We start from the raw sequence: 21,602 nt of genomic DNA, 5'->3' as shown, positions 1-21,602 counted from the left end.
CCCCTCCCTGCTGTGGTCCTATTTACTGTCCCTTCTCCGATCTGTGTACCCTAAAGTCCCCAGGAAGCAGACTGGCGAAGAGGCTCGTGGGGAGGGGGGGCGGTGTGCTCACGTGGGTGACGCGGGCTCCCTGGCGTTGCCGAGGGTCCACGTCCCCTCTGGTTCAGCTACTGCCAGCAGCCAAGGGTTTCAGACCAACTCCTAGAGACCGTCGAAAGCCAGACCTGATGGCGAAGTCTGGTTAAATCCGATCAGTTAGGGGTCTGTGGTTCCTCGTTCTCTGGACCATCCCTCCGTGGATTTTTTACTGAGCACCTACTATGTGCCGGGCTCCATTCTGGGTGCTGGGGACGTGGCAGTGAATGAGAGGTGAGGTCCCCGCCCTCACGGGCTATTACAGCCTAGTGAGGGGCTGACGTGACCATGCCATGGACTTCAGGATACAGGGTCCTCGCAGCCTGAGCCGTGCCACCCCTGCCCCCAAACTGGGGTCCATTGCCATGGTAACCATGTGTGACCAAATGGCTGTGTCCATCGGGGATCTGTCTAATGCTAGGCTTCTGTGAGCACCGGCACGTGCTAACGGGACTGTCGGTGTGTCATGAAGGAGACGAGGCGTGTGACAGCATGGAGTCTACACAGGTGCCCACTAAATATCGCTTCATCAGCCTGGGCGCACCTGTGCTCTGGGAACTGTGGCAATGAGCGTGTCCCCCACCCCGCCCCCTTCAAGGCCTTGAGGAGCGGCTCTCGGCTCCCTGCCTGCGGGCACTGCTCTCCTGGCTCCTTGATGGGGTCACGTGGCGTGTGGATTTGGAGTCGGGAATCATGGAGGCTGACAAGGAGGTGGGCTTGGGGGAGGGTGCCGGGATGAAGGCCCCAGGAAGCTGAGTTTGGGGACGTGCCCCGTCTCGTGTTGCTTGTCCAGAGCAGGATGGATGTGTGTCCCTGGAGACTAGCTGGTGTCCTCCTCTTGCCACCTGGGAGCTTGGCGCCTTTTTGGCTGCAAGCTCCTCTGCCTTCACCATCTGCCAGCAGCATGCCCTCCTCCCAGCTAGCACCTCAGCTTCTTACTCGAAACCAGAGCCTCAGAACTGCCATGTTTACTCATCCCGAGAGCTGGGGACAGTTTGGGACGCGGCATGGGGCATTTTTCTCGTAAATTCCGAAGCCTTGCTGGTAAGGTGTCTGGGTGGCTGGGTGCTGTGCGGGCCTGCTGCCTGGGCTGGCTTCCGGAGGCCTCTGGTTTGCAGAATGTTGGTGACTCAGAGGGCTGCTGTGCATGTCGCTGGCCCAGGGCAGCCAGTGCACCGTGCAGGGTGGCCAAGGAGGGGGGCCCTCTCGGCAGGATGTGAAAACGCATCTCTGAGAGCATGGCTGACTTCAGATCCACCCACTCTCAGAATGCAGACATGGCTTCCAGGGTGAAAGTGCTTTGGTGACAGGTGGTGGCCTGGCCGTCCAGTCAGTTCCGTTAACTGTACGTTCTCTGTGGGGTGGGCTAATACGCATCAACCACGAGAACAGGAGAGGCTGCGAACACGATTCTCATTAGCTCGGCACGTGCCGGCTGTAGCCACTGCACATCTGAGATGCTCATTATTATACCCATTTTACAGAAGGTGAGCTTGCATCCCCTCAACACACGTGGGGTGCTTACTGTGTGCCAGACTCTGTTTGCAGCACCAGCCACGTGCTGACTCACCGCTTCCCTCTGAAATGGTCAGGAACAATTATTAGCCACTTTTTACAGGGGAGGTGAAGAGAAGGTTGGGGCTCGCCTCAAGTCCATGGCAGGACGTGGTTGACTGGGATTTGAACCCCAGCAGGCCGGCTACAAACAGTGTGTTTCTCTGTGACTCTGCCCTGAGGGGCGTGCCCCTCACCACCGAGCTCAGCCCCTGCACCGAGCCATCTGTGGCCCCATCCTCAGAGACGTACAACCTTAGACACGGAAAGGCTGCATTTGTGAGGTCAGGGGAGGGTGGAGATTGGAGAAGGGGCTGTTGGCTGGAGAGACTCAGGCGGCACTGACTCTGGGTGCGGACGCAGAAGCAGGATTTGAATGCACAGCAAAGAGGGGGGTGCCTTCCCGGCACAGAGCCCGACCGCCCCAAGGTGTGGCGGTGGGAACTGGGGCCGCGGCAGCAGCGCCCGCACTTTGTTCAAACCCTACTGCGGACCAGCAGTACGACCTTGGGCAAATCACTTCACCTGGGCTGTAACCTTGCAACGGTGGTCGCTTCGCTGGCAGACGCCTACCACGTGGACGGAAATGGAGAGACTTTGGCAGAACAGTGCTTACGGGACTGCCTTAGTTCAGGATGCCGTAACAGAATGCCACAGACTGGGTGGCTTAAACGACAGAAATTTATTTTCTCAACAGTTCTGGAGGCAGGAAGTCTGGGTTTGGGGTGCCCGCATGGTCAGGTTCTGGCGAGGGCCCTCCTCAGATGGACACCTTCTCTCTGTGCCCCCACGTGGCAGAGAGACAGACAGAGAGCTCTTTGAAGCCTCCTCTTCTGAGGGCACTAATCCCACCATGAGGGCCCCACCCCCATGGCTGGATATAGCCCTAATCACCTCCCCACGGCTCCAACAGCAATTTGGGGGACACGATTCAGTCTATAGCAGGGACTGTGTGGGTGGAAGGTCTGGTCAAGGGGATGCGTCAGGAGTTATGGCTCTGTCTGCATGTCCTGGGAAAGTTCATGTATTTTAGGGACACCTGGTGTAATGCCACACACACGCAGTCCTTCTCCGTCACTCTGGGCAGGCTTTGAGTGGAGAGCGATGATGCTGGAGCTGGACCTGTGAATCTCTGGACCAGGTGGAATTCCTTTCCAGACAGCACGTGGCTTCTCTCGCCTGTGAGCTTAGGAGGGGTGGGCTGGCTGGCCCAGGCGGTCCCTGGTTTATCTTGCTTTTACTCATGCCGCAGGCCCTTGGCTGGACCGGGAAGGTGGAGGCTGTTTGGCCCTGCACCCGCCCTCTCCCTCCCCCAGGATGGTGGGCAGCTAGGTGGGCTCGTCCAAGGCTGGGCCCCATGCTGAGGGCTTGCCAGGTGCACATGTGGACAGGCCCACGCGCCCAGGCAGCTGCAGGTCAACCAGTTCTCACACCTGCGGGCCTCAAGAGGGAGACAGATGTGGCCGGAGTCTCTGGGGGTGCAGGGGAAATTTCAAGACATAAGACAGATGAGAAGGGAGTGTGGAGGGGTCAGGATGCCTCCTTACGGGACAGGCTTCTGTTGGGCTTAGGAGACGTGTGCACGTACGTGTGTGGTTGTCTTTTTGGGAAGTTGTGCTTTGAGCTGGTCACGACATGTGGGGGAGGGCACGGAATGATCTGGGAGGTGAATTTACGGGATGGTGAGGCAGAGGCTAGGCCGGCAGATTCGATAAATATCTAGTGAACCCTTTCTAAGCAGCAGGGGCCATGCTGATTTTCGAAGGAAAGGTCTCGGGGGGCACACCGGGGGGTTGGACCTCCTGCGAGAGGCCACAAGGACGTTTTGTGCTATTCTGTGACATGAGGAAAGTGGCTATGGATGGAAGTGTTTCTTGCTCCTCCAGACTTCCACCTGCTGACCTACCTGGAGGGTCTGACCCGCCTACCCCAGCCTCAGTTCCATCTTTCATGCGTGAGCAAGAATAAGTAAACTCAGATACCTTAACATAAATGTTTGGTGACTCGCTCCACCCCAAAGCAGAAGGATGGCTTCTCGAACAGTTAGGTATTTATTTTATCATCTCATTTGTGGTCACAGGCTGCTCTGTGGGTTTGGATCACTGTTTCTTTCCAGAGTCTCAATTGGATGTAGTAACAATTATTTTTCTTTTGTTTCTCTTTTGTTTAAAAAAAAAAAAAAGGCAACAATTTATTTTGCAATGCTTTGTGGCTGAGGCCGCTCAGCAGAGTTTTGGGGTCAAGGTCATGACTCAACGGCAGAAGGACAAGGAAGCCAGCCGTGGTTTGTTTAGAACGCTTTCCGGCCTGTGGTTGCTACCTGCGAGCTGGGTGGCTGCGTGAGGGGAGAGGCGCGGGCTGGCTGCGTGCCGTCACGAGAAACTCTGCTGAACTGCAGAAAGGGGCTGGGCAGAGGGGTGAGCGTGCCTCCGGTCTGAGTTGACACAGTCGCTCAGTCCTTCCTCGTTGGGGCAGCTTGGCTTGGAGGAAGTCCAGGCTGTTTCTCCCTCGTTTGTAAGCTGATGTGTAATTGTGGACAAAGCGGAGAACGGATAAGGTGGTAGCATGTTCTGTGCCCGCTGGGAGGGACGTCGGTATCTTCACTGTAGGACCATCGAACCGAATGCGCCTTAGACCAGCCTGTCTAGTTACCAGCAGCTCATGACACAGGCGCACACAGGTCTGTCCACCAAATTCCATCTCACTGAAACATGCGTGTCTGTGCTCAGAAGCCTGGAAGCTAGCGGTATATTTTGTCAAGGTGACAGATTCTTGGGTCTGTGTTTTTGCCTGTCAAGGCTGTATGTCTCTGTATTTTATTTGTCGACACCTTATGCTTTCATGTTAATTATCAGTGTTGGTTAATCGGTGAACCATTTCCAATCCATAAGTGAAATGATCGTCTCATCCACAAGACCAGTGGGAGGATTCACTGATTTGTGCCTAGGGTTGTAAAAATGCAACATCACTGTACAAGTCTTCAGCTATAGCGTCAAAGACCACCAGATGGGGCAGTGAGTGATTCTAGGACCAGAGGCCTCCCTCCCTACCATATACTACTAGGTGACACCAACAAAGGCCAACCTGTCTTTGGGAGGGTTTATTGGTGTCACCTAGCATATGGTGACTCTAAACACGGGAGTGCTGAGGCCCGATCTTGGCTCTGCCCAGCACCAGGGGGCTGTTCCTGGACAAGTCATTTGACGTTTCTCTCCCTCAGTAGCTTGACCTGAGAAACGAGCATGACAGCACCAAACCCCGAGACAGTTGTGAGGGTGAAATAAGGCACATGAACCGCCACCCGAGGACTGAGGTGGCTGCTGGTGGTCTGGGGCTTGGGCTGAATTCTGGATCTTGGTTGAATTAAAACAGGCCTTTCCTCTGGCTCTGGTTGCTTGTCTTCCACCAAGAGACAAAGAGTGAAACTTCATGACTAAACAGGAAGTTGCACCTCAAAAGACCACAGACAAACTGATCAGTTTGATGCTTTAAAAATTCTCCGAACTCTGTTGACAAGGGGCAGGGAGTGGAAATGGAGCAGGCTCAGCTTCTCTGGGCCTGGTCTTTTGAGTCCACTGAGACTCACCACGAACTGGCCAGCCGGCGTTAGGAGCCTGGCTGGTGCCTGGGGTTCTGCCCCGATTCAAATCGCTGCTCCAAGGGCGTGACCTTGGAATGTGCCTGGCACCTGATACCTACTAAGCATTACTTGAATGGGTACATATGGATACGGTCAAAATGTTTTAGCCATTAGAGCAGCTTTGGAGCTGTTTTCTTCCTCAGGAGTAACAACTGAGCCAAACGCTCTACCTTACGTTCCAATAAGATCCAGCCTGCGGCTGTTGAGCAGAGACCAGGGGTCCCAGCACAGAGGCGGGGTGACAGGTGAGGCAGCAGGGCAGTGATCTAGACAGGACGTGGCGGAGGTCTGAGTTTCCGGGGGTATTCTGAGGGTAGGTCCAGAAGCGTTGGTGTAAGGAGGGGATGTGGGCTGTGACCAAGGTTGACCTAAACAACCAGAAGAAGGGACCATGCTTCCTACAGTCGGAACAAGTAAAACGGAGCTATTTTGTAGAGGGAAGTAGGGGTGGTGGTGAGTTACGAGATCGGTTTTGGCCACGTCTGAGATGCCCAGTGGGCATTTCCCAGTCTGAAGTTCAGGGATGAGGTCTGGGCTGAAAACATTAATTTGGCCACTGTCAGGATAGAGGTGGTATTTTAAGACCCTGGGTGAGTTGACAGTGCCTTCTGCCCTTGGGTTTGGAAGAAGCCAGGGTGTCGCAGAGACAGGCAGACACAGTGAGGGCACTGCCTTAGGGCCACAGCCTCCTGGAATTTCACTGAAGGAGATGGCGTGGCCTGAGATGCATGGTCCAAGCTGTTTACGGCAGTGGCTGAGGAGGAGACGGGATGTGGTTATTCTGTCCTGAGCTGCAGCAGCTCGGGAGCAACCCCGACCAGACCCCAGCAAACGAAACTTCTCGGAGCCCAGCGGTTGGGAGTTCAGGCCTGGAACTGCTGAAAAGCGCTGCCCGAGTGTTCAGTGCCTTGAAGATGAGATTTCAGGGCGTTTGTGCCTCACCTTGAAAGAGCATCCTGGTTTATCTAATGATGCTACTAAAGAGGCATCTAGTAGAAACTGGATCACTCCCTGGAAGAAATTCATCTCAGAAAATGTTTCTTACTCAGGCTCTCAGAATGGACCCTGGCTTGTAATTTGGCCATGGAAAGGCAGATGGAAACAACAAGTGTTTTGAAAGCTGTAGCTGTTATACAGCTACAGAGGGGAGATTATTGTGATTTAAAATTGAGAAAATGTGATATAACTGAATGGTTTGTGAGGTAGACTGCTCCCAGCTCCTTTTAAGTACCTTCGCTGCTCTGATGGGGCAGGGGGCTATGAAAATAGAACTTCTATTTCTCGTTGTTGACCGAAAAAAAAAATAGGAAGAAAATCTGCATTCTTAGGAATTTGCATGCCTAATGAGGTCGTTATCACTGGTAAGAAAAAAACGAGGTCAAGTTTAGCATACACGAAAGCCGGATGGAGGATTAAATTTGAGTAAATCCCTCATGAAATTCTAATATCCCTTGATTACAGCAGAAGCTAGCTTTTAACATTTTATCTCGCTAGTTGGCCATGATTTGAAACTTTGTGACATGACCAGTTTTGTCTAGCTTTAAAAAAAAAAACAAACCAAAAAAAACACCACCGTAATCTTGCTGACACACTTCGATCTCAGAGATCCCCATTTTTTGCACAAAGTCCCTCCTCTCAGTGATTATTACCCTGGTTTGGGGTGATTTCCGGCACAAATATTAAGATGACACTGAATTTGGGCTTAAACTATAGCAGAGGGTCCCGGTCTGTCCTGGATTCTGAGTGGCCCCAGGTTAAGAGATATTCATTAAATGGATAATGTTAGCGTGAGTTAGAAGATGACTTTTCTTCTTCTTCTCAAAAATGGTTTTGCAAATCTTTTTCAGAGCTGATAGACACACACCTTAGCTGGATACAAAACATATTATGAAACAGAATGACTGTGATCTTTGATCCGAGAAATCAAAGTTAAAGGTAATCGATATCTTCTGCCTCTCCTTTTGTTTTCCAGCTGTGTGTTTCCTTAACTTGAATTTTTTTCTTTTTTCTTTTTTCTTTTTTTTTTTTTTTAGTCAAAGAAAACTTTGCAACCTGAAGTCCATCCTCACAGACACTATTTCCTGCTCTTAAGGGCTGGTCCCCACCTCTTTATAAGGGGACGTCCCTGGGATTCACTGAGTCTGTGAGGCTGGAGCTCAAGGTTGGGGAGGGAGGAGGGTGGGGCTCTGGGAATTTGCATGCTCTCCCAGGGGCCCATCACCCTGTCCCAGGAAGAATGCAGCTATGTCATGTTCCTGCATTTGCAAGTTTTCCTGCCCCCCGTACCAGCTCCTTTTGGGTTCGGTCTACTTTGCTTGGTGTATCCAGCTAGGGAGGCACTTCATCAGTGGCGGGTTCTGTGTTGGGGAGACAGAGAGGGCAGTAGATCAAAAACTCAGGAACCTACTTTTGAAGCTTACTGTGCTGAGGTAATTTCCAATCTTGATCTCATCAACTCAGCTCGCGGCTCGGGTCCAGGGTGGAGTTGTGGTTTTCTTGCCGAGCTCAGCAGAGCCGCTCATTGAGCTGCAGGCAGTAGGTCCACCTCCTTCGACTTTGGATTCTGGACAGCGAGGGTGTTGCTTTACCTCTCTGTGCCTCAGCTGTTCAGATGCTACTGCTTTTCATCCTCTGCCCATTCTGATTAGAATCGGTGAGCACGCAGTGCCCAGCACATATGGTTAAGCACTCACCAGAAGGCAGCCAGCATCAGTGTCTTTGGCTTACACGCCTCCTGCCATCTCCCCCCACTCGCGGGGCTGTGGCTTTCGAATGGTCCCTTTGTCAGTGAAAGTGGGTTTATGACATCCGAGGCCAGACCCGGAAGTCCTCAGAAGCATCACACTGCTGGCCCGCTCTGAAAACACAGATGCCATGCCTATTAGCACACACGGCGGAGCTGGCGTCCCAAACCACGTTTCCCCAACCTCTGGGATGCCACTGCCGAGACACTTCCCAAGGGCTGCAGGAACCCTCGGGATGGGCGTTTCCTCTGGCACATTCTCAACCATGACCATCACACACTGTCAGCAGACAAAGGCGACAATAGGACTAGCGAACATTTGCTGGATGCCCACCAGATGTCGGACTCCCTGCCGAGGGCTTTGCATCCGAGGAGTCGGGATGACACACGTGCAGCTGAAACGTCAGTGCTGAGCGTGTAGCCACTGAGAGAAGCAAAAAAAGAAAAGGCCTTTTTCAATGTGCTTCTTCCCGCCCTGGCGATGGAACGCGGCAATGCTTCTGACCTGGCAGGCCGGCCCCGAGCTGCACGGCCTCAGAGGGGACTTAGGACCGCGAAACGCCTCTTAGGACCCCACGCCCGTCTGTGGGCCCATCAGGGGCTTTTTGTCCTTGTCACCGTGTCTCTAAACGCTGGCCCGGCCGCTCTGGAAAGCTCGTTCCCAGGCGCCACCAGGGCACGTAGAGACGGCCGGGAGGGGAGGGGAGGCTAGGGAGTTACTTAGCCAGCAAAAAGCAGGGCCCTGGGACAGCTTCGTGCTCAGAGGACAGATCATTCCGGTTTCGATCCCACAGTCACGGGAAGGCCGATGGCCGCCTTTCCTCCTCCGCCCTTTCCACGTGCCAGTGGGGACAAACAGGCCTGGTGCCCAGAAAACAGTTCGGGCCCTGGAGGTCACTCTTGGCTCCGAGTAGCTTTCCACGAGCAGTTGGAACTAAAGGCAGAAGCACCCAGAAAACACGTCATGTGATTTCTGGGCCAGCCATCTCATCTCGCCCCCAGCATGGGTTTCAGGAATGAATGCAGCAAGGCACCACGGGATGAAGGAGAGGGTGGGGGGCAGGCCCTGCACCCCTGCTGGCTCTCGGACTCTCTGACTTGACCTGGACCGTGCAGCCTCCCCGGTTCCCATCCAGGCTTGAGTGTCTTTCTGGCCATGGCCTGTGGCTGGCCCCAGGCTCTCGTGGGCACTCACGTGGTCTAACCAGACTGTAGAAAGCATGCTTGAGGTTTGGGACAGAAGCAGGATGGGGTCTCTCCACTCCCTTCCTGTTGCTCCTTTCTCAGGGGATTAAGTTCCAAAGTCAGCAGTTAAGGAGACAAGGCCCGGAGTTAGAAACCCTGGAGAGGCTCTTAAATTGCACCTAAAAGCAGATGTGTGGTTTTCTGTGTGCAACCCCGAGCAGCCATTCTTCTGCCTTCGAGAACCTCTGAGCTCAGCTGAAAGGAGGAAGTCAGCATGCAGGTGTCTGGGCCTTCAAGTGAATCGGAAAATTCCTGGGGCAGAGTGGGATGCTCACAGAATTCAGTTTTCAGACATTTAACACTAAGTCAACCCAGAATTGCCTAATGAACAAACAGTACTAGTAAGAGGCACTGGCTTCCCCAGATTGTCACCCCCCAAAAAGTAGGTGAAGAAAACACTCTGCTTTCCTTTTTTTCTTTGCCATTGGTATATACTAGGGGTCATTAAATCACAACTCAGACCGAATCTGGACCCCGGCCTGTTTTGATAAAGTTTTATTGGTACACAGCCACAGCTACTTGCTCACATATTGTCTGTGGCTGCTTCCATGCTACAGCAGCAGAGCTGAGGAGTTAAGGGCCATAGGACCCACAAAGCTGAAAATATTTTTACTGGCCCTTTACAGGAAGTTTGGTGACCCCTTGTATATGCTCTATATGTCCACAGCCATTTATTGGAATAGTTATAATTTCTTGATTTGTAACACCTTTATGTAGAAATGGCTTTTTGTCGTGTATACTGAAAATGTTACAGATTTATTTTTTGGAGTTTTAAAGAGAAAAGTGCATGATTTCTCTGTACGTACATCTGTCCACCTTTTCTCTTCTGGCTTCAGCTGCAGGTGTCAGGCTCAGAAACCACCTTGAGGTGACAGACACGTTCATGGTCAGCGTCTTCATGATGGTGCCCTAGGGGCAATGAAAGGTCGGGGCGTTTGTGGCAGACGCAACCCCACTGGCCTCAATTCTGTTCTAAGAAAGTGACACTCAGTGACCACTTTAACCACTCAGCTCACGGCCTCTTCCGTCGCTGACTTAGCAGAGGCCGCCCTTGCTTTTTCCTGACTCACACATTAGATGCAGAGGACTCCAGGGCCCCAGGAGAAAGGTGACGACTACCGAGATTATTAGTGCAGTCTCTGTGCCAGCCACGCGGCCGCAGAGCATATGGGTTAATGAAATGGGCCCTGGGTTCAGGTCCTGATCCCGCCCCTTCGCCCGCTTTGGCGAGGGCCTGCCTGTCTCCATTTCTCCATCCATCAAACGAGCACGATACTATGACTAGGTTTGGTGTGAGAAATAACTTAGCGCTCAGTGCAGTGCCTGGCACGTAGTTAGCCCTCAGTCAGTGTGAATGGCTTATACTCTTTCATAGGGAAAAGGCTTCAGACAAGTCGTAGATCGACACCCCATCTGTCAAATGGGTGACGAAGAATCGGCTTCCCTAAACCAAGTGACCTAGGCTGGTGGTGTGGGGTCCTGGTGGTGGGCTAAGATGCACGCGTTAGGCACCTGCATGGTACCGTGGGGATACAGGTGACAGAGCCTGGCACAAGAGGGACAAGCAAAGCATTTTGAGAATTCGGTACAGTTGGCCCTTGAATAACATGGTTTGAAAGGCAAAGTCCACTTATGTGTGGATTTTTTTTTTTCAATAAATACTCTCAATGTATCTTCTCTTATGATTTTAACATTTTCTTTTCTCTAGCTTTGTTACGAGAAGACACTATATAACCCATGTAACATATGAGTTAATCAACTGTTTGTTATACAGTAAGGCTTCCTTACTGAATAGAGCGGGCTATTAATAGTTATATGTAGATTTTCAAATGCAAGGGGGGCGGGGTTTGGAGCCCCAGCCCTGACATTGTTCAAGGGTCAACTGTACTAGCTTCTGGAGGGAGTGGAGGGCCCCTGGTAGGACTGTGAGTTGGCTTCCAGGAAAAGGGGGTGTAGGAACAGGGGCAGGAGGGAAGTCAGGATTTGGACGAGGAGAGAGACTATTTGGAGAATCGCCTGTGGCCCGATTTGGGAAGAGGTGGGAGGAAAGGTTGACACAGGATAGATGCTCAAAACATTCCTTGAATGAAAAATGCTGATGGCGATGACTTAGAATATTGTTCAGCACTCAGACCGGGGGTCAAATCCCAGTGCTGACAGGGTGACCCGAGGCTCCTTAACCCCTTTCTAAGCTTCCCTTTTCTTACCGATTAATAAGTTTGAGGTCTTCCTAAGTACCAAGCACTGTCCGAGGGCTAGGGCGGCAGTGGGGAACGAGAACACACGCACGGAGCACTCCTGACCTGCCAGGAACTGAAAATGGAGGAGGAAAGGGGGTGCGCAGTTGGGGTGGGGGGCACCGCAGACCCCCACCGGGGCAGGCTTCCCAGAGCCTTGAAGGCAGCGAGTGAGGGCGGGAAGTGGAGGGGGCGGGGAGGCCGGGCCGGGCCGGGCTCCGGGGCAGGAGCTGGGCACCTGGTCCAGGGCACAATGGAAGGCAGCGTGGTCGCCGTGCAGCGGGAGGCGAGGTCCTGGCAGGAGCAGGGCCCTTGGAGCCCGAGCTCTCAGACTGACGACGTGGCTGCGCTGCCATCGCTACCACCCAGCTAGCATTGCTGCTCTAGAACTTTCTCCTTGTTCAGAGCCAGGGAAGCCAAGCTCTGAGGTTCAGAGAGAGAAGGTTCCTCGACCCCGAGAGCTCTCGGCGGGGTTTGAGTGGGTGCCCCCTGCACGGCCAGCTCCCTGCCCCCACCCGGGTGAGGGTCTGGGTCGTGCTATTAGCTTTACCTGGAAGCAGGAGGGGACGGCCACTTCCGCTGGCCTGACGGGTCTCCCAGCTTGCCCCACCCCTGCCCCGGGGACGACCCTTTGGACCCTTTGGTGAGGGCTGTGGTGCCACCATCTCTGCCTACCGGCTATTTTTAGAAAGCTGAGGCTGTGGAAAGTTCCCACTAAGGATGGACCCCTCTCATTTCCTACGCTGAGAAAACAGGAAGCTCTTCAGAATCCGGGCTTTGAAAGCTTCGCATGAAGCTGCAGTGACCCCTCCGCCCCCTGGCATTCTGCGGTCACGGCCGCCTCACGAAGGGCACGCCTGCCCCACCCCGGCCCCACCGCTCGCCAGGCCCCGCGGGGTCACAGGGGGTGCGGTTCCCGGGCGTCGGCGGGTACCTGGCACACCATGAGTGCCCATCCAGTGCTGGTTAGCCCAGTCTGTGAGTTCACCCTCTGCGTTCCCGTGGACGGATCCATTTCCACACTTTGGGAAGGTCTGTTATTCTGATACGAACATTCTCACACGTTAACACACGTGTCACATTCTAGTACATACGTGCGTATCTAACACGTACACACTACGGGCCAACACCTGCTAGGTCCTGGGCACTGCGGTGGTCTCCTTCACTTGTGCCACCTCATCCGAGCTCCACTCTCGAAGCGGGATAACGTTTCTGTACTCAGTTTGCGGATGGGGAAACTGAGGCACCGAGCAGTTCTAGCTCTAAGGCAAGGGGCAGCGAGCGGCAGACGTGGGATTCTGCCTGGCCGTCCAGCCCTTCAGAACCTGACCGCTCACCTCGCACATGCTTCCAGCCTGCGTCTGAACAGCAGCAAGCGGTGACTGACGGGTTTCGGGCATAAAACAAAGCAACGGGTTCAGGGTCCAACACAAAACGCAGGGTCCTCACTAACCATCGTGACTAACGGCTACTGAAAAGCACTTACCAGCCATTGCTAGGAGCTTGTATGTACGCAGACCCTACCGCCCTCACAGCAGCCCCGAAGGATACACACCAGTACGATTCCCACTTTACAGACGAGGAAACTGAGGCACAAAGAGGTAAAGTCACGCGGCCAGTGAGGGAGGGAGCCGAGAGTCAAGCCTGGCTTGTCCAGCTCTGCAGCAGTTTCTGTCTGCTCGCCTCTTCTTATGGGGGTTGCAGACATCCCAGCCGGGGTCTGTCTCCCTGGGAACAGCACCCCGGACCTCGGAGGCCCCAGCTTGAACAGGGAGAGGCTTTGAGCAGATCTCAACAGTGAACCCTCACCGTGAATTTTCCACCTGTAACTGTGGGATTAGGGCCGAGATGAGAAAAAAGGAGGAGGCCGTGGGAAGATTTCGGTGCCCGAACTTAGGGGAGATTCAGCTACCTTTGATGGGACCCCAAAGGGGTCTGCCTCCTCTCCTCTGCCACCCCCGGGGCCGGTCAACACTATCCAGCTGCCAAACTGAACCCTGTGCACACCCTGTGCCTGGGCTGCCACTGATGGCAGCTTCTTTCTAAGAATGCAGAAGGAACCCTCTCCCTAAGACCCACTGCTCTAACACCTTGCTGCCTTGGTTCCAGGAACTAGTGCCCTAGATTTGTGGCCCAATGGGGAACGTAGCCAGCTCCTCGATGCCCGTGGCTGGCATTGCATTCTTGGTTCTCTGCTAGGAATTCCACAGATTTTTCTGGGGCAAGGGGTGACTGCATTTTCCAGGGCCCTTCTGAAGACACTTTCCCCTTCAGGAGATTGGCAATGCGTGTGGGGGGTGGGGAGGGGGCGTGAAAGTGTGGGGGGGGAACCCTGGTTCTGCTGAAAGAAATGATTATGTTTCCACTGATGGCGAGTCTTTGTCTCAGGTGTTCTCACCAACTCTTTTTAAAAGGCCCCTCTTTGGAGAGCTGTATGTTTTACGGGTCAGGGAACTATTTGGGTCACGGAGTAGGTATTTCCTGGATGGAAGGAGTTTGGTAAAGAGCCTAACGTGCATTAGATACAAAGGCGAGAGCCCAGCTCCGTTTCCACCACGATTTTTTAAAGTTAACCATTTGGACATTGTCACCGACAAATCTGTATCACAAAATATTATTGCCCGGGGGGGAAAAAAAAAACGTAGGAAGTCATTTCTTCTGTTAAAAATTGTTAAACACATTACCGCAGAAACCAGAAATGTGTTTTTTTTTTTAAAAAAAACAGCCCGATTGCTTTAGGTTCTAGAAAGCGAATGTGATCCGTGATTTCGGTGGCCTCTGACTCGTCCTCCCTCCCTCCCTCTCTCTCTCTTTCTCTCTCTCTCTTCTCTTGTAGTTAATGAAATTATCAGGAAGGAGTTTTCAGGACCTCCCGCCAGAAATCAGACGTAGAAGAAGCCATTAGCAAGACACCTCCCGTATCTGACCCCTCGGAGCCTCCCGCTGCCCTCACCTCTGTTTCCTTTCCTGTCCACCTTCGGGCCCGGAGTCCACACGCGGGACGCTGCTCTGGCAGAAAGCTGACTCTGACTCAAGAGCTCGCCACCTCCCTCTAGAAACACCAGAGAGGACGCTCTGCCTTTCGATTTGTTTTTGTTTTGTTTTAAATCCCAAAGAGCATCTCGGTTGACTTTTAACGGTGTGTCCCATCCAAACCTTAAGTGCCTGCTGACCAAAAACACAATTCTGAACGAGACAGCGCGTCGGAACCCGCCCGACCACGGAGCGTCCGGAGCGCAGGGCACGGGCTGGGCGGGGGCGGAGGACGTGGGCCCCGTGATTAAACCCCAGCCCTTGCGTTCATTTTTCCAGGTCACAGATACAGCTCCTGTACCTTTTGAAGGAAAGGGGTTCTCCAACAGAACAAGAGAAAGAACGGGGCCCGAGTCCGCTTACAGCGAAGGAATGCAGACGCCAGACCACCGTCCTTAGGGGTCAGCTATCCCATGCCACCGCCCCTGGGCCACGGCTCCTTTTTAAGTTCCCATTCTGAAGCAAAACTGTCTGGCCCGTACCAGATCACCTGTTAAAACTTCTTGGCGTTAAGTTATGACATGTGTACACTTTTTGCCTGCTTCGAAAAGCTGGCCAAGGCGGCTAAGGTGGAGCCTTCTCGGCCAGCTGCTCCTCGTCCTGCAGCGTGTGGTCATGGACTGGAGACAGTCGCCCAGGCTGCAGAGCGAGCCCCGTCTGCTGCCGCCTGCAACCTAACAGCTTTCGGACGGTCCTGCTTGCTTTCTTCCTAACAGCCAGAGTGCTTTCCCATGAAGTCGTTAAGAAGAATCTCAAGCGTGTACATTGAATGTTGAGAAGGAATGGCGGAAGGCCTAAAGCAAACCCTCCCCGCCCCGCCCTCCCCCAAAAAGTACAGGTATTTTTAAGTAAAATGGTTGTGGAATGAGGCAGGCAGCACCCGAAGTGTTTCTGTGAGTGCTCCCTCCCCGCCTGCCCCGCCCCCCCCCCCCCGGATGGAAGAAAAGGGCTGAATTCTCCCCTCTCTGGCCTACACTCAAAGTAGGACACTCAAGCTCAGGGGTTGGCCCTGTGGTTATTTTTTACCTGAACTCATTCAAAGCCCTGCTCGGGCCCCAAACCCATCTGCATCAGCTGCCAGGTCCAGCACAGGGCTCATCTGGATAGAAGCAGGTCCGCTCACAGAGGCCCGTCCCTTAGATCGAATGACCAGGTGTGTGTGATTCCCCCTCTCCCCCTCCCCCGGCTGTTTCTTACCACTGAGCACACCCAGGGTCTTCTAGAGTCTTTTTCTTTTTGTGCAATTATTGCACACAAAACCCTCGAAGTTCTCAGTGAGTTTTTATCACCAGGATGTGTTTTGTTTGCATTTACTGCAGACACCCCAAGAGGAGCCGGGGATTCATTTCCAGCCATTTGGCTGCTTCCCTAGTAATCGACACAGTGTGAGCATCCCGAGCACTCTCCACAAGGCTGTCCTTCCAGTGATTTCTCAACCAAATCTGCTGGGCAGAGGCCGAGAAGGGAATCGTGGCGGTGAAGGGCCCGCTTGGGTTTTCTCCGTCTTGGCTTTCTCATCAAGGTTACCCAGAGGCAAAACCCTCCTGCGAGCTGGGCTAGGAGCCCAGGATTTGGTGACTGTGCCTGGTGTGTGTGGCGTCCCAGACAGAGGACAGAATGTCCACGTTAGGGCCTTTGCATCCACCTGTCTGTAACCTTTTGGTCAAGTCCGAGCATTTATTTTCCCCCAACAACTGGGGACCTCTTCTCCAGCCACCCCAAGCACGGAGTTTTGCGAAATTCTTTTAAACAATGACAGTAAGAAGGTAACGGCTGTTGCAAAGCTTCGGCGATGCAAAATTCTTCCTAATTATTACAGAGTTCCTGATCCAAGCAGCTTTACCCAGAGACCTTTCCCGCCAGCAACACCGAATTCACCAGGGAAGAGCCGAAGTGCTTGGCAAGTGACTTGTTCTCACTTGCCCTGGCTAGGAGCCATTTTTTGCACATGAGGGAATTTGGCCTTTCCTCAGTTATCTGAATGTTTTACCCAAGTGCCTTCCTGCTATTGTAGCAAAGTCGCTCAGCTTCACTGAGCACAGGGTGGAAAAAGACTAATGAATGCATTTTCCATCGGTTTTCTAACCCCGTTAGTGAAAACGGCCTCCTGATAGTTCAAACTCCTCTACGTGTATATGTTGTACGTGTGTGCGTATAATACACACTCCAACGCTCTTTTTCTAAGACATCTGAGCTGGATATTACAGGAAAACACTTCCAGAAAACAACTATACCAAATAGCAAAGGAAGGAGAAACAGAAGCACTGGTTTTGAGACATAAACAGGCAACGGAACGTGTACTGGGAACTGACAGCTGTCGGGAGGGTCTTGTCAGTTACAAATGCCAGGAGGAAATTTTGCCAAGAGTAAAAAATCCTCATGAGATAGTTTCAGGATGGTAAGAGGCAATCATATCCTCTAAGAGAATGAGAAAGCGAGGATGTCTAAGGTGTGTGTGCTGCACGTGTGTCAGAAGGGTTAGGTCATGGTTAGGTGGAGGTTTGCACTTGCTACATTCGAGGTGATGTAAATATGTAGCTAGCACTTGCAACAGCAACCGGGCTGCTGAATGTCGTCTGTATCCAAAGTGGATGAGTCTTCCTGCATTGTACAAAAATACTGCTGCTTGATAATATATAATAGCGATCCAAATTAATTAGTATGTTATTAAATTTTATTTTCTTATCTGTATTTTTATGCTTTTTAATCTGTCCTCAAAATATCACACCCCTGTTGGAATTAGAAAAATATTTATAAATGGTCAGAAGTCTTTTTCAAGTGTCTCTTTTTTACATATATGTTGATGATTTTGCTTTTCTCCTAAGAGAAATGATGTATTCTTGAAAATCTGTTCATTGTTCCAGGAAAAAAACAAAACAAAACAAAATCTCACCTCAGAGCCTGGTAGGCAGTCACCTGTCCCCTAAACAGAAGCTCCTCTGGAGGAAGGACAGAGTGGCTTCGTGGAAGAAGGACCACCTGTTTCTTGCCGGAGTCTGATGCTGACTGACTGCAAGCTCTGAGCCTCGATCTTTTCACTGAGAATTGTAAAGTGTTTAGATTCCCCAATAAGCAGATGATCTTGATTTAGAAAAAGAAAAAGAAAAAAAGAAAGAAAAGCTGCCTGTGTTATAATGGGATTTTAGAAGAGGTCACAATCACAAGACACTCCCCAAGGGCAGGCTGATGTCCACAGTGCCGACGGAACCCTGGTAGGTAACCACACAGGTTAGGCTAAGCACATCCAGCGTTCCAGCACAGACACAAGCTAGGATGGATTGAGTTGGTTCCAAGAACTGGGACGCACTGATGCAGCCTTTCCTGTTTACACCTAGTAGCCGAGACATCCGTCTCGGGAAGCCAGACGTGGCCAGTGCAAGAGCTGTCACATTTAGACAGATCGGAAGCTGATGTGTTCTAATTGTCACTCTGGACTGAAGGGAGGCAGAATTCATTTTCATGTCAAAAGACACTTTCCAAGTGCTTTCTATTGTTCAGAATTTTGAAAGAATGTCAGGGGTCCACTTAACAACTTTTTCACTTTACGTTTACAAGAAGCATGGGGTTGTGACATTCTTGACAAGTGGGGGTACACGTTCCCAAACTCATTTTTTTGGGGGGTGGGGGTGGGGGAGACAGCTCTTGAGCAGGTACCAGCATATCTTACTTGGGTCTTCCAGGCATGAGTCGTCAGTCTCATGGAGCCAAATCAACCAATGCACGTGTTTTCTTGCATTTCAACTAAATGCTTAAGAAAAAGATGCATCGCATAAACCTTTGATGGCAAATATCAATTACCCTCAGGTTTCATGAGTGCCTTGACTTATAGCCAACATCACTGTTTTAACTCAACTTGTTTAAAAAACAAACTTTTCTGGTGTTTGGTGAGCTAGAGATGCTCCCTAGGCAAACCCTCTGAAGATGAGAGGGGGCGCTGGGTGCTGGAAGAAAGGTTTAATGCTCTGCCTTGCATGCAGCTGTTGCCCAATGAGAATAAACTCCACGTGTGTGGTTCAGGGTTTGGTCGAACTGGATGCAAATGATGCTGCTTCCACGAGAGAAAGTGCTTCCAGCATTCTGACTGGCTGTGGTTGGGACAAGCTTAGCATCTAGAACAACATGTCCAACAACCTCACTTACCCCCCCGTTGCCTCTTACAGCCCTCAGAGGGGAGAAGATGTTGAGGATGTCCTAATTAGTTCTACAGCAAACAAGTCTCTCCAACTGGCTGGTGCTGGAAGGCTTAGGTGTTGAAAATCTCGACTGTTAAAAGAGTTTGAATACATCACATTCCTATGCAAAACGTTTTTAATCTCCAGTGTAATGTAGTTTATTTTTGCTATATGTAAAGTATTTTTATACGGCTTGTATCATGATAGTTTAGCAATAAAAACAGTTGAAAGCACTGGCTACTTTGGTGTCTTTTTTTCTTCTCGAGAGGGGCCGCTCAAATGGCCCTTTTCCTTTTTGAGTTCATACGGCGAGGAACCTCTCGTGTGTGCACATAACCACGTGTATGTCCGCTCCTCAGCTCAGCCCTATGAGGCAGCAACTATTCGCGAGTCTCTCCCCGCTCTCTCCCCTGCAGCTCTGCTATACTCTGCACCCCTAGACCTCTTTAGAGCCAACACGCAGGTAAACTAGGTTTACAATGTCCACCTTGGTGGCCCCTCGCAGGGGGTCCGAGAGCATTTACAACTGGGCAGAGCTGGCCACTTAGAAGGCAAATGCCGTCCATCCGTTTGAACATCTTACAAAATTCCAAAGTTAAGAAAAGAAGTATCTTTTCCCATCAACCCCCAAACAGAATTAGATACTGTAAACACTAGAGATATCCAGCTGGCTTCCTCCTTAACCACAGCTTTTATCTTACCCCTTAGAGCTAAAGCACCTAAGAGGTTTGGGAGTGAAGGCTATTTAAGTCTTAATGTAATGTTCAAAATCCATCCCTCTCCTCGGTGCTACCCTTAAACCCCAGGGAAGCAGAGTGCCCTCCCCAGGGACCACTCCACCCCACCACCCCCCTTGCTCTTGGAAGGCCGCCTGGGGGACTTTCCAAGAAGGAAACCAGCAGTACCATGTGGGCGGGGGGTCCCAAGTGCAGACAGGGTCCTGCCTGGGTTCTGGTTGCCGGAAGTGCCTACCTTGAAATGCCTGTTGTCCCCCCTCTGGTGGCTGGGACCAGCTACTTCCCATTTCTTCCATTCAGTGCCCCAAAGGGCTCCTGAACCTACACCTAAAGGGTCCAAGCCAGTTTTTGGAAGAGCTTCCTGGTGGGCAGATTGCTCCTGACGGCCAGCACACTGTTTTTATTTTTTCTTTTGTGGGATCATGCGAGACTGGACCACCAGAATGATGCTGAGACACTGACGTGAGGACGACTCAGATTGTTTATGCGGACGGGAGCCCCACAAAGAATATTTGCCCAGACCCACACACCCTAGGGACAGCCCTGCCCCCTTATGATGTTTGCCGTCGCTGTGTACGACTGGCTTTAACTCTCTGAAAGCTTTTGCCACTTTTCCTGAATATTAACCCAGAATCATCTTAAGCAGGAAATAAGGATAAAACTCTATATCCATTTCAAAAGTAAGTCTGTGTTCCACATTTACATGTGAGCCACACTTGGTAAACACAAAGTCAGCCCGTGCCTCAGTTTCCCCAGATGTAAAATGAGGATAAGAATAGTTCCTACCTCACAGTATGGAGCGCTTAATGACAACTGTCAACTATTGATACAATGGCCCATCCCTTAGCAAACAGATTTAACATGTGCCCTAAGGCTGGACTTCATTTTCTCAAACGTCTGAAAGGAAAGATTCGGAGCTCTGACAATAGGTCTTGAATTTTTCTAACTGGATCGTTAAAGCCCAAAACTTGAGCTTTTTCCAGTTTTCGAGTCCTGAAGGGAAAGGGCCTCACACGCCCACGCCCTTCGACTGCGACTCCGTGACGGTCCCTGGCCCTGTGCGACAGCAGGTGTAGTGTTGTGGGCAGGAGTGGAAGGCAAACATTGGTTTAGTAACAAGCGGGAATTTCAGAAGTGAGACCTACGGGAGAAAACGAAACACTTCCCACGCTCATGACTGGGAAGGGAAGAGGTGTCCTGGCAGGCGCGGGCTGAACGTGACCTACATGGCCGAGAAGGCAGCACAGATCGCCCAGACCATTACGAAATGGAGGCGAAGTCGCATCTTTGGTGTGAGGAGCCCCAGGAGCTGTGATGAGCTACACGGGATGAGTGTGCCGTAAATTACACGTCGTTTTGTGATATAGATGTGAGTGAGGCTGGACCAAACTTTATGCAGAAAGGGCTCCCCACTGCAAACTGTCTCCTCCTGGTAAAATTCAGAAATCGAGCTTGGTAAATGGCCCCACGTGAAGTTGCCACCCAGAGGCGGAAACCCCTGCCCTTTGCCGTGATTTCCAGGAATTCCTGGTTTTCTAAGAATTCCAAACTCTAAAACGTGGCACTGAACTCCAGACGCAAGGTACAAGGTACTTTTTTTAAGTGGGGAAGGAGATAGCCTTCTATGAGATTCCGATGAAACTTCCCAAGAAACACCGCCCCCAACACATTACTGCTGGTCCTCAAGTGTCAGGGGACAGCCATGGAGATGTGACGGAGGCTTCTGCAACTGAGGCCATCACGAGGCTCCTGAGTAGAAGCATTCAGAGGACGGTCTTACAGACGCTCTCACTTACACAGTGTCCAGACTCGTAGGCACCTGCCTGTGTGACATCTCCACTCTGAGAGCCACGCGGCATTGCCGGCTCCACGTGCCCCCATCGTCCCGGTTCCTGGCCTCCTATCCCCACCCCTCGAAGCACACCCGGTCCTCCTCATCCATTTCTGGCAACACCATCTGGAAAGCTTCATAATCTGGGAATGACCCTGCATCCCTCGCTGTCCCTGGTCCCCACACATCAGCAAGGCTTGTTGGGTCCACCTCTGAAGTCGCACCTCTTTGCTTTATGCTCACTGGAGCACCTTTATCGTCTGCCCGGATGACAG

At 51.9% G+C, this 21,602-nt stretch overlaps 1 protein-coding gene across 7 annotated transcripts in view; it reads left to right on the top strand.

Moving 5' to 3' along the window:
- The window catches only part of NFATC2 (nuclear factor of activated T cells 2), a 145,666-nt gene extending 128,423 nt beyond the window's left edge, over window positions 1-17,243 (top strand). For 3 of the 7 annotated variants that reach the window (XM_025039982.1, XM_015597190.2, XM_015597189.2), the window contains exon 10: window positions 14,391-17,243. In XM_025039982.1, coding sequence (XP_024895750.1) covers window positions 14,391-14,446 — 56 coding nt within the window. In that variant the 3' untranslated portion in view covers window positions 14,447-17,243. Of the gene's footprint in view, window positions 1-7,176; window positions 7,265-14,390 lie in introns of all 7 variants that reach the window. The other 4 variants (XM_015597193.2, XM_015597191.2, XM_015597192.2 and 1 more) reach the window with 3 other exon arrangements.
- Window positions 17,244-21,602: the final 4,359 nt, after the last annotated feature.

This window comes from Pteropus alecto, unplaced genomic scaffold (assembly GCF_000325575.1).
Source record: "Pteropus alecto unplaced genomic scaffold, ASM32557v1 scaffold45, whole genome shotgun sequence".
In the NCBI taxonomy this organism is placed as follows: domain Eukaryota; kingdom Metazoa; phylum Chordata; class Mammalia; order Chiroptera; family Pteropodidae; genus Pteropus; species Pteropus alecto.
Note: the sequence above shows the minus strand (reverse complement) of the source record. Positions and strands in the feature narration are given on the sequence as shown.